The 18,722-nt window shown below is 37.6% G+C and overlaps 1 protein-coding gene across 2 annotated transcripts in view; it reads right to left on the bottom strand.

Moving 5' to 3' along the window:
- Nucleotides 1-18,722, bottom strand: part of LOC150076471 (ATP-binding cassette sub-family G member 8) — a 126,646-nt gene that overhangs the window by 38,156 nt on the left and 69,768 nt on the right. For both annotated transcript variants that reach the window (XM_090387432.1, XM_090387433.1), the window contains exon 2: nucleotides 3,108-4,097. In XM_090387432.1, coding sequence (XP_090243558.1) covers nucleotides 3,108-4,092 — 985 coding nt within the window. In that variant the 5' untranslated portion in view covers nucleotides 4,093-4,097. The remainder of the gene's footprint in view (nucleotides 1-3,107; nucleotides 4,098-18,722) is intronic.

Here is an 18,722-nt window from a genome sequence, read left to right as displayed (position 1 = left end):
AACACTTTTCTGGCATTTACAGTAGTTCGGTATTTCTTCACAGTGTACATATGGCGCAGATGTGGGAAACCACAGGCGGTTCCTGACCCTAATACTATGCGACTCTGGACACTCAATTCGCTCAATCGACCTGTGGTCAATTGACACGGCATATCTTTCTCTTTGTAAAGGACAATTATGTAAGTGCTAATCTTAGTCAGCCGATGTCATTTCATGTTATGCTCAACTTGTAGTCCTTTTTCGTTTTAACTACTATTACATTGATTATTATTTTTTGTTTTTTTATTTGCTATAAATTATGCGATTGTAAAATGTTAAACAGGATGTTCAGACCATCAGGGGAGAGATGTTTTACCATTATTATAATGAATACCATCTTGACCTGGACTCGTTGCCTGTACAATTTGAGAAAATTCTTCTTGAAACGGTTTGTTATATGGTGAGTATCACATAGCAGATGCCAGGGCAAGTGTTCTTTTCCTTTGTATCAAAAATTTAGATTTGATTGTTTCGTTTGCTCATAGCTATGGGAATTTTGTAGAAGATGCGGCTGGTGGGGAGGGAGGGAGGGAGGGGGAGGGGGAGAGAGAGACACCCTTTAACGAATGAATTTTCCTCCATATTATTCTCGTTTCTCGTATTTTTATTGATGATAAGAGCATAGGCGATCCAAGAATCCTTTATTTCCCTTCGTTGAATTCGTGGGGCTTCTGCTTTTTTCTACGCTAACAGGTTATGCAACATGGGGCATCTTCGAAATTTATTCTAAGCACGATTTGTTTATTTGTCATTGATCAATTTGTATTCAACCAGCAATTATAATGCTGAGGATCTGAGTATCGAGATTTCTGCAGGCTTTTATAATCGTTCTGTCCAGTAATAAGAGTCATTGCATCATCCACTGTAATTGGATAAAACTATCCTTCTACCCAGTTGTAGGGTATGGGCGTATTTACTCCAATTGCCTTCCTAAAATTCCATGCATTTCTCTTGATCAGTTTTGTAATTTGCATCTGTAGCGCTCAAATGATCACTGCTGTGGAGAGTCGTCAATACAGTATATTTGCCGTACTGAGGTTTATATAGGAATGGTACTTGTTATTCAACACATGAATCTGTTGGTCGTCTAATAATTGGCTTTGCTCTGGAGTGCACGTACAAAGCTCCACAGGTGATTAAAATCACATCACCTAATAAACAGAAAGCAGTGGGAAGTTGGGGACAAGGTAATTTAAATCCGACCTTGAAACAAGGCCTTCGGTAGCAGATGAATGGGCACCAGGGTGCTAGTTATTCTATAGATATTCGCACAGCTACTATCTCAAAATTAGTATCACGTGTTAAGTCTTGCAGTTAATATGCTTAATAACAGCGTGTAGATGAAATATTACTTCTTTCCTAAAGTCTATCTTTTAACAAAGAAACTTTTGACTAAACGATCCCAGTAAACGCCAAACAATCTACTGGCAGAAGAAATCTGTATATAAGCCCATGAAAATCTATCTTCAGATTAGCACCAGGACCGACTCGGAATTCGAAACACGTTATGAAACGGCAATAAACAGACCCTTTACTCAAAAGAACATTTCAGATTTCAAATAAGACAAAAGGCCTTGGTGTACATCCGATTAAATTTATAGTCAAAGATGGACACAATTAAGGTTTGTTCTTCAAGATTCGTGTTATTGTGTTACATGATAATTTGAACTCTTATTCTATTTCGTTTTAAATATAGGAATTTTCACTACCATTAAGAATATATAACACGAGCAGAGATGGCCAGCCTAACGCAGCAGCAAAAGATGACATGGAGAAAGTTTGACAGATGATGCGCACTGAAACCTATGAACAGCTACGAGTTTATTTACAACACCACAGAAAAGGAGTCTGGCAAAGGCTTATTTTGAGAAATCGCTGGCTAAGAACGAACAACGAAGATGAGGAGTCCTTCATGTATAGTAGAACCTCATAAATCCGGTACCTGAAGTGGTAACAGCATATTCCGGATTTGAAAATTCCCGGTGGGTACCGTGCTTGCCTAAGAAATATAGATCATGGGTTAGACTCCCGCCTCCACTATGAATGTTGTGATTGTCCAATATTTATTTTGAGGTATAAATAAAAACAATAAATAAATGGTGCAATATGATTATATCAAAAGACCATTTACAGTTCACAGTCGTAGGTTGTACAAAATGTTAGAACAGATTGCTCATCATCGGTTGAGAGCATGAAATTATCGTTACTGAAACAACCGAAGATGGTGTTTTATTCGAAAAACACTTTCGAGCCGAAAGACAAGCACGACTCCTGAAATTGATGGCACATAATCAGTAAATTTTGAGGGAGGTGGCGAGAGAGTGCATTTTGAACCGTTAAGGTTTTCCGAATCCCGTAAGGATTCGGAAAAGATTCTTTCGGATTGGAGAAGTACTAATGTATCACCAATGCATAAAGGAGGATCTAAGTTGTTGTTATTTGGTTTTTAGGAGCATTAGCAACTAAGGCCATATTGCTCCGGGGATATGCGGTAATCATTCCCCGACCTTTCCGCATCTTCCGTATTTGGTGCTGAAGATGCTCATGGACTCGAACCACGGTCTAATCAAGAAGCGTGTGCTACACACTGCTGCTCCTGCCCACAGAGGCGCTGGAAGATCTAAGAGAAGAGCGAGGAAGTGGATAATTACAGATCGGTCTGTCACTTCAGTGGTAGAGAAACATCATTGTGGCAATTATTTTCTAAATGTTGTCTAAATACACAACAACATTTGGTTAAAAGAAAATTATGTTTAACGTGGTTAGCCATTGGGACAAAGTGACTCACGAGCTGAATGTAAGAAATAAGTTTCGATATCGTTCATCTGGATTTTAGGAAAGCATTTGACTCAGCCCCTCATGTTAAACAAATTTTAAATTTAAAGAAATTTTTTAAAAATTTAACAAAAAAAATTAATTAAGAAAGCAAGAGAAATTTAAGTCGCAGCTCTTGGGACATACAGAGCCTTAGAATTCTTTTAGGCCTATTATTTTGTGGTGGTGGCACCCAATACTGAAGATTCACGCCATAGAGTCAAGTAAAAGCAACATTTATAACTTTGACTTACCAGACGTTGCCATGATGGCCAGAATTTCTCCACCCCTGACTTCAAACGAAAGGCCCTCTAAGAGTCTTAGTTTGGTTCTTGCACCACCACACAATGTATGCCAGGCAGATGATTTGTCCATCTCGTAGCTGAGGTCCCTCACCTGTAAGTGAGGGTATCGAGGTATTCCTCCATCTGCTTCGGCGCCGGGAAGTGAGGAATAGAAAGTATCCTTTGGAAAGAACCTCTCGTTCAACATCGGAGCATCGTGAGCATAGAAACCGTCCACCCTGCTGTCCTGGGGACCTCTGGAAATACGAGAGTTGATGGAGATGTGAGAACCAGCCTTAGAGCCCATGTGACTGCGTCTGTCAGACTGGATGTTGGAACCGGGCATAGGATCTCGATGGAATCCGTCCCTCGCTTCCTGTTGAGCTTTGATCACCTGCTGCCTTGTCAGTCGGCTGTCGGACCGAGAAAACCCTTCGTGATTGAGTAAGTCGGCTTCGCTACTGGCTTTCAGACGGCGCTCCCTTCGGGACATTACGACATCTGTGGCGCTTCCATCGTCCGATCGGATGATGTGATTGCGAAAATCTGGATCGCTGCGCGTCCGGCGCCCATTCATGTAAGGGGATCCATCGTCGCTCGAATCGTACCCGCTTGAACCATTACGAAGTGGCTTGGCGTGGGGAAAGACACGAGGTAGTCCGAAACGGAGGTAGGTGAATATGTTCGACCCCAACTCTGAATTCCTCTCTCGTGGTCCGTACTTGGGATGGTTTAGTATGGTGTGGACTGTTGACTCGCGCAACTGGAAGTTGCCAAAAGGTGGCTGCGATTTTTCCGACGTGCCCAAAGCGCTGTCCGTGAAATCGGAATTCAGATTCTGCCGATAGATGCTCCATGCATGCAGATCCTCCGTTGTCCGGTAGCGTCCCGATGGATCTGACAATGTGCTAGGTGGTACAGAATACCTCCTCTCCATCGTACTCATTTCCCACATGTCACCTGCAGAATAAAACAAATGGAATGAGTGTTTTATGACCATTGAGTGTATTAACTTTAACTTGCCAGCCTCTCATTTTACATAGCATTTCCTACTCCCGCTTATTAAGTTTCTCATCATTTCAAAAGGAAAACATTTTTTTACTGCTTGTCACAGCTATGTGATATGAGAGACCTGCGAAGAAGCGCGCACACACAATTGATTACTACGATGGAAGAAAATTAACTTCGGATTAATTGAATTTAGTTACTCAACTAAACACCAGTTTTAACAGAACAAACACTTGTATGTGGTATTTCATAAGTTGATAAAACGGTCATGTAATCTTTGATTGGAAACAAAGTTCCAAGACTTCAGGTTGCGTTGCAAACTTAAGTTTCTTCGTCATTGCAATTTACCTTCAAATGTAGTTTGCAACTTGGTTCACAAATAATTCCAACAATTTTAAGCTTAAGTAAATACGGTATTACAGTAAACCAAAGTCAAATTACAATTTTTTAAAAATGACTACCGGATATCAACCATGTTCCACACGGCGGCGGATCAAAGTCATTTTAAAATTAAAATTTCAGCTGACTGCCAGCGTATGTATATTTTCTTCAATGGTTTTCGAATGAAAAAAAAAAATCCATTAATCTCCTCAAGGAAAGTAAATGTTGGTAGAGAGTTACGTGACGAGAATGAATTAGGGATTGGTTGAGTGAGATACAAAGCGGAGGTTCCAAGAGGTCATTTAAAAGGACTACTAAGAATAGCGCATTGAAGGTACCGTTTATGAGGTCATGGCTATCTCATGAACATAAGAATGGATGATAACTGAGGTTGTTTTTAATAAAAATTACGAAAGACGCAACAAAATTTGCAGGAAGCAGGATCAGCGAGGTATGATGGGAGACGAGCTGCGAGTAACTAAATTCAAAATGTACATGATTCCATGTAACTTGTTTAAATTTTAAATCCAAAATGGGAGAGAGGTCAATGATCAGCATCTGCTATTAAAATGATAAGGCCTTAATTTTAAACTGGGAATTCAATGCTCCTTAAGAAAGTACGATGTAAGATTTAAAGATGGTCATTCTACCTCAACAGCGGTTTACAGTTTCTCTCTCGAAGATTTAGAACAACTCTATATCATGCCAGCCAAGACAATCAACAGGTACTCCATTGCAAATTTTTCTTTTATTAATCTAGAACAACTAGATGAACTAGTTGTTCATCTAGAACAACTCATTTGATAGGAGAGAAACTTACTCGTGAACATTATGGAAAAGTAGTAGACCATCTTGATGGTATGGCAGGCATTAATGCCAAACGTATATATGAAGTTCCCCATCTTCCAGAGAAATGAAGACGGAGCTTCATAGACATGAGCTTACTGCGAGTGTGCAATCATATCTTCTGTTAATGTCTACAATTCTCTGTGCGCTGGATTCTCATTTTCAAGTTCGTAAGAGCTAATTTGTACGCCGTTTTGTTTTATTTTGCAAGCTATTGCACTTCTGTTCAATAGTGGATTTAATTCTTCAATTTTAGCGAATTTTAGTGGGTGGTAAAATGGAGGCTGACCTAGAAAACGGTAAACACGTAGGATTTATAAATTTTGACGTTGATATTTTCTTAACTTTAAATGAGAAACGTACTCCGTTATGTTTATTTACTTAGCTGTTTATGAATTGTTTTTTACTGACAAAAGTTGCAGAGATAAGGTGAAATTTATTTTAAAATGAATAAGAGTCTAAAATGACAAAAAGAAAAAAAAAAAAAAAAAAACACCGTTATACAAACAATATTTGGATTTATCAAGACAGCCTGAAGCATCTGCCTTATAGCTACACTGGTTATAAAACCAAATCTGATTATAAAATACACGTACAACTTTTCAATTTTTTATCCTCATATAAAATGCTGGCATTGAACTCAGTTGCGACCTCGGGATCGTGTTACAGAAATGAAGAGAATGAAAATTTAATATGCACCATATTATAAAATACATGATATAAAAAAGGTATAGATTTCAAAAACTGGTTACATGAAAAATTTCAATCCACATAAGTGAAAAAACATAGTATTAGCAGCAATAAATTATGTGCAAACTTACAATCAATCCAAGCACTTCCACAACACCAGATGGAAGTTTGTTTCAACGATAAACTGCCCTCTGGCTGTAAGCAAACTTTTTCACATCTATTCTGCAACCACTCTCTTCAATTTAAAGAGGTTGTAGAATAAATTTATTAAATATGAAAATCCATTAAATTTGCACCTTATGTGTGTCATCCTAAAATGGGAAGAAAATTCGTTTCGTGAAATTAAAAAGAGAATTTTCACAGCTTAAGTTCTTTTCGGTAGGACCACCTAATGTATAAAAACCGAAAATTCTAAATAGGAAGTGTTCAGGGATGCAATCGTAGAAGCTACTAGACTTGATATCAACAGATATTGTTCAAAGTTCAGCCTTAAATGGATATTAGATGAACTGATGAGAATAGTGGCAGAGAAGAAAAATACATTACTGTATTATATCATTAGGTGATTACAAATTACTAGGGGACACACTCACCTACAGCGAGTACAAGATAATCTGCCTTAGCTTGCCGATTTCAGACTATGTAGTCTTTGGATAAGAATGCGAAGAAAATTAGCAGATGTTAAACACTAGAAAGAAATGGATGAATTATATCGATACACCGATATGAATGACATAATTACTGATGATCCTGTTTAGAGTGCTGATAGATACTTTGCGTACATTCACTCGAAAGTTTTTAGAAATGGGAATGGCAGAAGTATATCGATTTATAGTGAGAATTAAATGATTGTGATAACAGAAGAGAAATTTAAACTAAAAGTAAATAAAGGTAATCGGGGCTGATAGAATGCATCCAATCATATATAAAAGAAGTAACAAAGAAGATTAGCAAACCTTTTTATTCATAATGAAGAGAATATCCTTGAATCGGGGGAGGTCCCTACAGTTTGGAGATGTGCAGATGTCTCTCCAGTTCACAAAAGAGGCCAAAGGACATAATTACAGACCTGTAATGACAAAGTAATTACAAACCTGTAACCGTGACTTCTACTACAGGGAAAATAGTGATTCAAGAAGTGATGCAGGATTATCTTGAGCAATCGCAACATGGATTTTCCAAGGTTTCCGCTTGACAAATGCACGTTGCGATCAGCTATTATGACGTAGTCACAAAGGGACTGAATACAAAAAAGAAATTTTTACATCACCTTTAGCTATTGATTCCGCATGAAAGACTACTGCACAAATTCAAGACTGTGGCATTATGGGGCAAGTTACTTTGATGAATAAAGGCTTAGTGGCACGAAACAGCAGTGGAGTCACTTTTCCTTACCGAACAATATCATTAGTGTACTCTCTCAAAGTCTACTGCAGATTCCCTTACCATTTTCAATATTAATAAAAAATATTGATGAAGGCATATCATGTTTAATGGCTACGTTTGCGCTGATGATACGAAGGTTGACAGGGCGGTTAATAACAGGAATTGGGATATGCTATTTGCAACAAGATCCAGAGAGAATTGGACAGATTGTTAAACGTCCAACTGCCACTGCTCAGCCAATGATAAATGCAAAGTACATCTGAGTAACAGTAGTCCCAGAACAGCATGCCAATTGAGTGGTATTTGGCTCGACCACACAGGATAATCTGGAGAATTCAAGAGACCTCGGGGTAATTGTACAGTCCGATATAAATTTCTATCAGGAATGCAGACGCTTGAATAGTGCATACGGTTCTAGAAGCCTCTGTTCAGGAAGGACGTGGCTCTGATGGAACGGGTGCAGAGAACAACGTTGGTGAGGGACACAAAAGGGTACTTTTACGAAGAAAGGGTGGAATTTTGCAATAATAAGCATCAGGAAACCTACCAACTGCGAACAGCTCTGACTCTGATGTTTACTCAGTCCTTAAACTAAATGTTGATGCGCTTAAACTGAACGCTCATGCACAAATAAATAAAATTTTTTGTTTATACTCCGGGACGACCAAACGGTCAGAGGAGTCCACAAGATAGACAGAATACAAGAAACAGCATCGTATTTAGCAATCACGGGCTTGAACCCCAGTCACTCAAGGCATGTGTACTTATTCACCCGAGTTTGACCACTCGGCTACGGCGGCTAAATAGTTGACACCAGCATGAAACTGCAATTTCCTTAATATATTACACAAAAAAAATCTCTAGTTACAACGTGTGAAGAAAAAAGCAAATATAAATGAAGTTGCAATAATATATCTATAATATATTTTTAAAAAATCAAAATTATAAAAAAGTTTTAGTACAAATACAACAAAATAAAATGGAGTTGGAGTGTACATTAAATATCGATACGTTGAAGTCGGTAAAATAAAAATGAAATTCAAAGAGAAATAAACAATTTAAATATGCGTAATGAAGATAAGGAAAAATAATAATATAAAAATAACAAAAATGAAAATAAACACTGGTTTACATAAGAATTTGACAAATTTTTTTATGTCAATAAAATGACCTTGGTCTACGCTTTAATAAGATTAAGTGGTTTAAAAAGAGCCAAGCCTACAATAGTCCGTTCTGAGTTTGAGATGATTATTTTATGTTGCGCATGTTTACTAGGACGTGCAGTTAATTGAATGCTGCTGTTTTGTATTTTTAAGTGGAAAAGAATGGTCAATTCGGAGTGTGGTAACCAAATAGGAACGGCACAGTCAAGATTACTGTCCCATATAAAAAGAGAAGTGTCGTAGGCAGACAGCGTTTAAGTAATCCGATCAAGTCATCAGATGGATTGAGAGTGGAATTTACATTGGAAAGGAAAGTGTAGTGAAACATATAAAAAAAAAAAATATATATATATATATATATATATATATATATATCTGTGGCATGAAACTCTTTAATTAAAAGGCAACTATGTTTTATAGTAAGAGAGCGAAGGTTACGAAGTGTTTTGTTTTATTTTATTTTATTATTAAGAAAAAAAAAATGGAAGTCGCTATTCAGTTCTGTAATGGGGCAGGACAGTTTTGGCTCAATGGTGATCCAATATATGGAATGACGTCACACTTTGAATCCTATAAACTGTAACCACTAGCGAACAGTTTTGGCATGCAACAAGAGAAAGTTGAGTAATAAGCAATTAAGAAAATCCAGTGAATAATATTTGTAGCTGCAACAGATAACTCTTACAGAGCGACTAGGAGTGTGTGACGTCCGAATCTGGGACAAGGTTAGCATTATCATTGCCGGAAATAGACAAAGCATAATATTATCAAAACACATGGGAAAACTCAAGTGTACAGTGACCACAGAGGTGATTAGAAGTGTCACAAGGCCATCCACTGTTACAGATAAATATCTTCAACTCTTTCATGGCGAGAAATAACATTCCCCGATATCTTAAGAAGTGTTTACATGTCCACCTGTAGAGGAACTACCTTACAGCAACGAAGTGTACATGTCCCGTGGTGACTCATTAGGCCATTGGATACGTGCAACACAAGCAAAATACTCTTTTGATAGTTATCGCTACCTATTCCTGTGGGTATAAATTTATGTGAATATCTCTCATAAAAGGATCCTAAAGAAATGTTTCAAGCAAGAACTGGGTGCATTAACAACTTCAGGAATCTGCAAGTGAAAGAGGAGATCACGCGGATGACAGAGGCTGTTTGTCTTGTGAAAAACTCTTGCAATTATAAAAAGAGCAATTACTCCCCAGATTACAAAATCAAATAAAAAAATTTCTGAATTCGACTGTAAAAGTTGAAATCCAGCTAGAAAGAAACTGAAAACTAACAATATCAACATCTTAAAGTTAAACATGGTGAAACTTCGCGTCTGTGGGCTATATTTGTTAGTCCGCTAAAACTGATTGTCCGTTAAATTTTAAAGAAATACATGCATGGTCGCCGAAGTTGCTAGAAAGTTACGAAAAATGTTACCAAGAATGAACGTTAAAAAAAAAAAAAGTTGTATTTTACTCCCTTTAGCCAGTTGTATGGAGTATAAAAGTTTGAAAAATTTTTCGTGTCGTATAGCGCCAGCAGAAACTGAATAAAGCTTATTCAGGGTGAAGAATTCTCAAGAGTCCTTGCTAGAGAATGAGATAAGGAATACATTCTATCGAGCATCAGTGGGACGAACTGGAAAGACTTGTTCGTTAGCGCAATCCTGCTCCACATCACTCCAGGAATTGAAGAGTTATTGCATGAATGGTCCAATATTCCCCGTGTCACTTTTCGACTTGTTTACGCTATGTCATGTTATGCTGGAGAAGAGATTTGGGCCGGCACACTACTAGCCTTTATTAGTTCTATTAAATTATGTTTATACACAAAATCGTAAACCCGAACGGTTCATGCCAGCGGAGTGAAAATTAAGAGCGTCGGAAGGCTATGGTTTCAGTTTAAAGATGACTGTTGCCGAAAATATAATAAAAGCATTAATGCAAAGGATTAGTTTGTTTCTTTGAATGTTAAACTTTATCGCATCGGGAGGAATATTGGTTAATTTAAGATCAAACCAGTCAAATTGCCAATTGATTCTAATGATGCCATACTGTGGTATGCTGCAAGAAAAATTTCGAAGTGCTGTTCAATGTATCCATTTCGGCTTAACAAAAATTCCAAAGGATACAATTTTTTCGAAATTATGAAATTCGAACCCTTCCTCCCCATCCTAGAAGAATCTCTTTCAGAAAGCTAGTTACAACATTAAGTAGGTGATCACAAGGCATGGATCAAAATTCACATCGGGCATGACATTTTTCACTCAGCGTATCACTAGTAATACGTATTTTAGATCACGCATCAGCTCTTTGGAATACCCATTTCTTCACACTAACAGAACGTATCGGAATTTCTTAAAGAAGATTCAAGTTTGAATTACAAGGCAGTAAAAATGTACTCATACTTTTGGAGAACCACAAACATTAACTCCGAAAACTTTCATCTTCATCAGACGAAAACATTTCCATGAAATGTTTTCGTCTGACGAAGATGAAAGTTTTCGGTTTTAAAAGTTAAAAACCGAAATTTTGACACACGATATTTAAAAATATGTTGGTATTAATTCATTTTTCGAATTATAAACACGTACCTGAAGTTTAGAATTTTATACTCGTCCTATAAGTCGGTCTTAATGTCTCCTCGCTGTTCTGCACTATATAAGGACGCTTTTCCCAAGACAGCATGTTGCAAAATCAAAAAAATATATTTTACCCTTATTTTAAATTTATTTTCTAATACGCTGCCTTCTGATCCTCTGTTAATTAATAAATGTTATTTTCTACTCTTTTAAAAACACCGTTTACTAAGTTTATCATTTACACTCCTGTAATAATTAATGTAAAACCCCTTGCTTGTAGACGTGAAGGGAGTTTATAAAAATAAGGAATTTAGAGTTAGTATTTTATTGATTTATTTAACTCAGTTTGGTTGCATACACGTCCCTGTACGTCCAAAATAGTTAGGAAGGCGAAGATCGAATCACTTTGAGAAGGAGGGGCAACTAGGACTTCCAGTATGAAAAAAACAAATGCTGTGGGGTGTGCCTCATAGAACATCTGTTTATTAAAACTGAAGTAAAAAGAATTATAAATTTGGCTCTAAATTATGATAATAGATAGAAATTCAGTTTGCTAAACGTGTAGTCGAAACAATTTTGGGGTAAATTTATGAAGTGTCCGATATCCGCCATTGTTTTTATCGAAATTATCCACCATTAAAATCTTAAATTATTTTACCGGAATCTCACCTACTTGCGCGCCCAAATATATTAGATCATGCGAAATTCACAATAACTTGAGTTATTTTAAGAACTTAGTTGCACTTCATCTATCAAGCACAACTGGCTGGAATTCTGCGAATAGATAAGGAACACTGTTGTGTCCCTGGCTTTGGCATTTAAGATTTCTATCAAAATGCGAGAAGGATTGACAACAGACTAGATGACTAAATAAACAAAGTATTTGTCTAAAACGTCAGAGTTCTCTTCTTTGAAAGAGGAGGGGCATCACTCCTAAAAGTACGTTACATGTTAAGAAGGAGAGAACAGAAACCGGATGTAATTTATACAGCCATTCGTGGATTTCCTAAACTACCGAGACTTCAACATCATGTTGCAATTTTCATACTAATATTTTCTGCAGTCTTCCACTCCCCATTCCACCCACTGCTGCTCTGGCGTTACAATCATCTGTGAAACAAATTTAAACACCAGTTTATTTCTCGTCACGTCATCAAAACGAGCATTCCCATCGTCAGTTTGTTCACTCCTCCATGGCAATGAAGTGAATCTTGTCATCTCCGCCACGGGATCGTGAACTTTCGTCTTCACGACGAACCCAACAGCAACTTGTTCGACTGGTAAGACAACTTTCCCTTCCAGCAGGTGGCGAGTATAGGTAACGGCGGACTTCTCTGAAACTGTTAGAGAATGTTGTTCACTAATGATGGTTGGCTGTCGTATACTATCTCCAGTTGATCCTATTGAGAGGAGTATCATATTTATGAGGGGGGGGGGTTAGTTCAAATTATCCACAATCAAAATACATAAAAAAAAAAATATATCAAAGTACCGACAGTAGAAACGCAGGCATTCAAAATTCCACCAGTCCAATGACGCCAAGACGTAGTTTTGTACTCTCAAAAGCGCCGTTCGTCGCTGCTTTATTATGCCCCTAGTTCTCAATCGACAGCAAGAACCACTGCTTTAGATCAGTGTTCCTTAAACGTTAAGCGCCCCACCCTCTCTTCTGCGACTTGACAATACTAGTTCATAAAGCAACATCAGTTCAACATCTTTAAATTATGTCATGATATTTATAAAGAAACAGCTTCTGTTTCTGATTTTCTTAAAGAAAGGGACAGAGGGTATGATGTAAAAATTTGCTAATTAGAAGATTGGGAGAGTGGTTAATGACCAGCGTCATGCAGTGCTCCTTCAGGACGCTTAGATAGGCCTCGGAGATGGTCATAAGTTGACTATGTTTGATTGTTTCCAAACTTCACACTTGGGGAAACATCCGAAAGTAACACAACTTATGAAGGACTCAGTTAAACTGGCTTTGGATTATCCATTTCATAACATATTGTGATCACTAAAATAAATAAATAAATAAATTTCTGTTTATACTCCGGGACGACCAAACGGTCAGAGGAGTTTACAAGATAGACAGAATACAAGAAACAGCACCGTATTCAGCAGTCACGAGTTTGAACCCCGTTCACTCAAGGCACGTGTACTTATGCACCCGCACGACTGACCACTAGGCTACGGCGGCCTTCTTGCACTGTCAAGTTACAACAATTTGGATTCTTGATGAGAATTGAGCTCCTATACCTTCTCCTCCACATGGTGTATTTCTAATCTAACGTATAGGTTAGTGCAATGTCATCAGTTTAATTCGTAGCCATCTACCAAAGTAATTAAATTTGCATCATTTTAATTATATCTCACATTTTGAATGCCCTCAGAACGATTTGCCATGGTATTGCACTACCTCGAATAACTAACGCTTCACCAGTGTAGAAGACTAATGTTACTTCTCGGCGGATAGCGCCACCCAGACGGCACAGTTTCAAAGCTTATTGGCTTCTCATCGGTGAGTAGGCACCTTACTCTTGTATAGTGACAACCGAATTATGAAGTATAACTCCACAATACGAGAATAAAGACCAGACTATTGAGAATCAAATTAAAACGATGCCAATTTAGCTACTTTGCTATATGGCGATGAATTAAACCGATGCCATATTCCACTAATCCTATACATTAGTTATTATACCACGTAGCATGAGGCTCTTGCCCTAAAATTCTCTCTAGTCTGTACTACTGCACACCATCAGGCATCTCTCCTATTGTGGAGTTATACTTCATAACTGGGTTGTCACTACTGCAACAGTAGGGTATCTTGTCCACTCACCGATGAGAAACCAATGAGCTTCGAAACGGTGCCGTCTGGGTGATGGTATCCGCCGAGAATAAGTAACATTAATCTTCTCCACTGGTGAAGCGTCACTTATTCGAGGTAGTGTAATGCTATGGCAATTCGTTGTTAAGGTATTCACAATATGAAGTATAATTAAAAAAAAAAGATGCCAATTTAACTACTTTGGTAGATGGCTACTACGAATTAAACTGATGCCATTGCACTAATCTATACGTTAGTCATCCTACCACGTAGCACGAGGCTCTTGCCCTAAAATTCTCTATAGTATTTCCCATCTATATGAGATAGATTTAAGTCTGTACAATGAGGCAATCAAAAATAAATTCCCGTCTATACTCTGGAAGGCCGAGGCGAAAAGAATTTACGAGCCACTGTAACTGTATTTATTACAGCAACAGCAAACAATGGGCCATCCACGTTTTTTCTGGCGGCATCCGGATTCGATCTTGCTATATGTGAATTTGCTTACTCAGCCACAGCCAGTCCACACTTGTTTGCCCATTCAAGTTACCTGAAAAGATTTTTTGTCATACTCCTCAGAATTGTTTGTTCTGTAGCATACCTTTATATAAAGTTCATTTTCTCTGTAGTGCAAATCATTCACACCACAGAGAAAATCATGTCCATCTGAACTTTGTCAACCTGGGTGCAAGCTGTTCGCTTTCAGGATGCTTTTCAAAGTGACCGGCAAGTGGCATTTTTGCTTGGTCGATTTTTAATATTAAAAAAATAAATAATGGAGAATTCAGTGAAGAATTTACCAATTATAAAATCACGGGTAAATTCTCCACTCGATTCTGTTGTCCCTGGTGAAAGAATTCGAACAAATTCTTTCGGTTTCTTGAAGAACCCATCTGTCTTTCCGTAATTTTTGTGCTAAGATTACAAGCAGAGATCTTAAGATCAAGATTCGTGAGCCACTTCCTAAAACGTTGAGTAATTCGAAAAGCTATTAATCGAGTGATGGATAACGCTGTAGGTGGGTTCACACAACCGACAAATGTTTCCTGTTGCAGCTTACCTTGCTCTGGAGGAAATTTCGGGGCTCTGTACCATAACGTGCTATTAATCCTCGAAGCGTGACACCAAAGTGGGTTATTTTTGACCTCCGGTTTCTTAAAGAACCAGGAAAAAATAATTCAAAGCTTACCCCTCGAGTTCCCACGATGAGTTAAAAATGTAATACAACTGTACACGATATTGAGGTAGCACCATCCCATACTAATTGCAGCCGTTTACTATACTAGTTGGAGAACAAATAAATCTTGAACTGGTTAATATCGTGACATCTGTCGTGAAGTATATTTACTAGTGTCATTTGAATCTTACGTTATCCCTTTTAAAGAGTAGAGCAACCCTCTAGTATTTCTAGAGGAGGCAGGATTAATTCAGCCTCTTCTGAAAAATGCCTACAGATATTCCTTCCCTTCTTCGGGAAAGGCTTGAACACCCCTTTCCAAATGAATGATGTGTGACAAAAATTACTGAAGTTGACTCGTGTTTGGTAGGTACATTATGAAAACGAGGTTTGTTTCGCCATTGAGATCACGTAACCTTGGAGAACATGACATTGTGCTTCGAGTCCAATACGTGCGGTTAAATGAAAACCTTGGTTTTGCTCCAACTGCCTAGCAATTGAATATTGAGAGGGAGGAGGTAGGAATTTGAGTTACACCTCTCGTTTCACATTCGGATATCAAATTTCAATCTAATCCTATAACATTAGGAGAATGTTGGGGAAATAATTAAAAACCGAATTGAATTTTAAGACAGTCAATTTTTAAGTTTTATCCGATTTTCTTATTTATAAACTTAATTGCAAAATAAACAACTCCTCCAGGCTATCATTACCAAGACAAGTGATATCTAATACTGACATCACAATAGCAAGCTTAATAATGCTCCTTATTGCCGTTGAAAAATTCCTGCCGCTTTCTTTTGTCGGGTACTTAGTATACCGGTATTTCTTCGCTACAAAAATCTGGTACAAAGCAAAAGCACCAACCCACCCATTTGGAAAAAGTGGTGGGTTTAAACATTCGAGTGTGGCGTAGTTTAGCCTACTTATCTAAAAGAATACGACACACCGACATAAGATATACGTGATACACGAACTATTTTTTAAACGAGGAAGATAAAGAGCACAAACTGCAGTGGACAGTGTAACAACGGACACCAATAAAGTTGAAGACAATAGGGATTAAGCTGGAAACAATCGTTGCAGACTTCTTAGGTCTCGCGTGCATTCTGTTATCTTGGATTCTACAGTACTTTATGAATAAACGAAAGATGACATCTGACCGCCAGTGAGCAATTTTCACGTGGATGTGGGGCATAAAATGTGTGGGCTAATTCGTACGAGAGCGTCGTCATTGTTAATGTTGTTGGATCCCAGTTAGTAGATAAAACAACTTTTGTTAGTCTATCAATATAACCAACCATTCGCTAAAAAAAAAAAGTGCGTAAATATTCACACATCAGGATTAATATGTCTTTACTCCCTTTGCTCTATTCACTGCTGGTGGTATACAATAAACCAAGAAAAGTGGGGCCTGGTGGCGAGGGTTCAATACCATAGTCCATCAGATGACTGGCAACCTAACTGTATTTAACATTTTCCAGCATTAGAAAAATGCTATGTGGAACTTACTGGTATTTACGGTTTCCACGCAGCGATTATTTCCTGTGCCTATAAAAATCCAAGAAAATTTATAAGCGAGCAAGTACGATGGCTTCCTTTCCCTTAATATACAAAACACGGTTATTGAGAGTTCAGAGTTACGGGACACTTCGATTAGGTACGCAATAAGACTGAACCCCTTCACCTCAGAGCGCGCATCAGCGCAGCTTAGCTAGCTTTAATTGAAAGTTGCATACACACGAGGAAGTTGATCATCTGTTCAGAGGAGAAAGTAATCTTTTGACTAACCAGGTTGGTGAGAATCAGAGCACGGAGTTAAGGCGAGCTACTTTCTAATTCGTAAGCCTATTGTGGTATTCGGTTAAAAGAATACTGAACGGATGAATAACCTCGTCTTTTGCAGAAAAGATTAATGATAACTGAAGAACAATTTGGAGTTAAGATGTCACAGCAGAGGCTCATCAATTACTTCAATATAAGACGGCTTTGCTGTGCAGAGCCACACTCGTGCTTTTAATTGGTTAAATTCTTAAAAATGGAAACCAGCTTACACCGTGCTGATGCAAGTTATAGCAGGGCGGAACAGAAGAATTTTTACTTGTTAGGACAAGATCGTGTTGTTGGTTCTCAACCCCTGACACAAAGTATTGGTTTAAAATTTAATAACAAAGATATAATAATAATGAATTATTCATTCCAAAACGCAACCTTTCTAAGTTTTTTTTTTTTGCTAATAAGGTGAGGAAAATCGGTTTTACATACGTTTTCAAAATGCATCTGATAGTTAACATTTCAAAACTGACACCTTGATACTTAATATATAAGAAAGTGAAAACTTAATCTCCAGAATTACTCCTTTTAATTGTGACTACCACGGTTAGATGAATCGTATTTAGCAGTCACGGGTTTGAACACCAGTCCACTCAAAGAGCGTATGCTGCTGCACTCGCGCTCTTGACCACTCGGCTACGTCAAGCCTAATATTTATTTGGAAGTCTTTTGAGCTTAGCAATTTTGAAACTTTATATTCAAGGAGGCAGGCTCACTCATTATTTCCTCGAAATTTAATTTTTCTGGTTAGCTGACATCCTATACAAAGGGATATTGAAGAAAATTCTCTTAAGTTGTAATTTACATCTTCCAAAGTTACATAAAAATCCTTAAAAGCGTAAAGAAATCGGCTTCATAGAGAGCTTTGTCGAAGATTGACTCCAATTTCGTAAAAGTTCGATTTCAAGCAGTTTTGTCTCCTGTCTTGTAACAAATTCACTCCACACAAGACACAAAATGGAGCAGATTCACTGGTTTGAAATGATCCTTAGCAATAATTTCCTAGCTGGTTGTTACCCATAGAAAAATACCACAAACAAGTTGCATTTGGATCAGCATCAAAGGCTGTTCGATGAAAATAGAATTTACCAAAGGTTCTGAACTAAAGAAATTTTCTACCAGAAATGCCATCTTGTTTCTAATGGCAATGATTTTTGGCCTAGGTTAGCTTGCTGTTGAACCAGATTCCTAAAAATTTGGTATCCTTTACTATTTCAAGTTCATTGCGGTGTGAACTTATTTCGAGTCTGTCTCGAGGTTTGACTTATCCTGAAAATCTCAGAAGAAATATTTCTTAGTGATTTTAAAATGACTTTATAAATAACGTAAAATAAGTAACTTTAACAACAAAAATTGAATTAAAACGTGTCATCAAAATAGATGTGTTTTGAAATAAGTCTTCGTGTAGTCATCAAACAAGTCGCATGCTGTATTAGTAAAAAACAGAAAACTGCACATCAAATATATTGGATAAAAAGAGTTGTACAAGAAAGGTGACTCCAGATTATCCAATACCAAAAATATATCGAATTCTCTGCATACAGTTTATTAAGAATTTTAAATATTGAACCAGTTCAATAAAATCCACTAGAAAGACGTTGTTACACGTGCAGCCAAAAATAAATATTTCCGTGATGTCATTACAATAGTTGAAGTTTTTACTTTCCCCGTAAGGTTGGCCAGCGTGAAG

The sequence above is a fragment of the Mastigoproctus giganteus genome, chromosome 13 (genome assembly GCF_048544385.1).
Source record: "Mastigoproctus giganteus isolate SK-2022 chromosome 13, ASM4854438v1, whole genome shotgun sequence".
NCBI classification, from domain to species: Eukaryota; Metazoa; Arthropoda; class Arachnida; order Uropygi; family Thelyphonidae; genus Mastigoproctus; species Mastigoproctus giganteus.
Note: the sequence above shows the minus strand (reverse complement) of the source record. Positions and strands in the feature narration are given on the sequence as shown.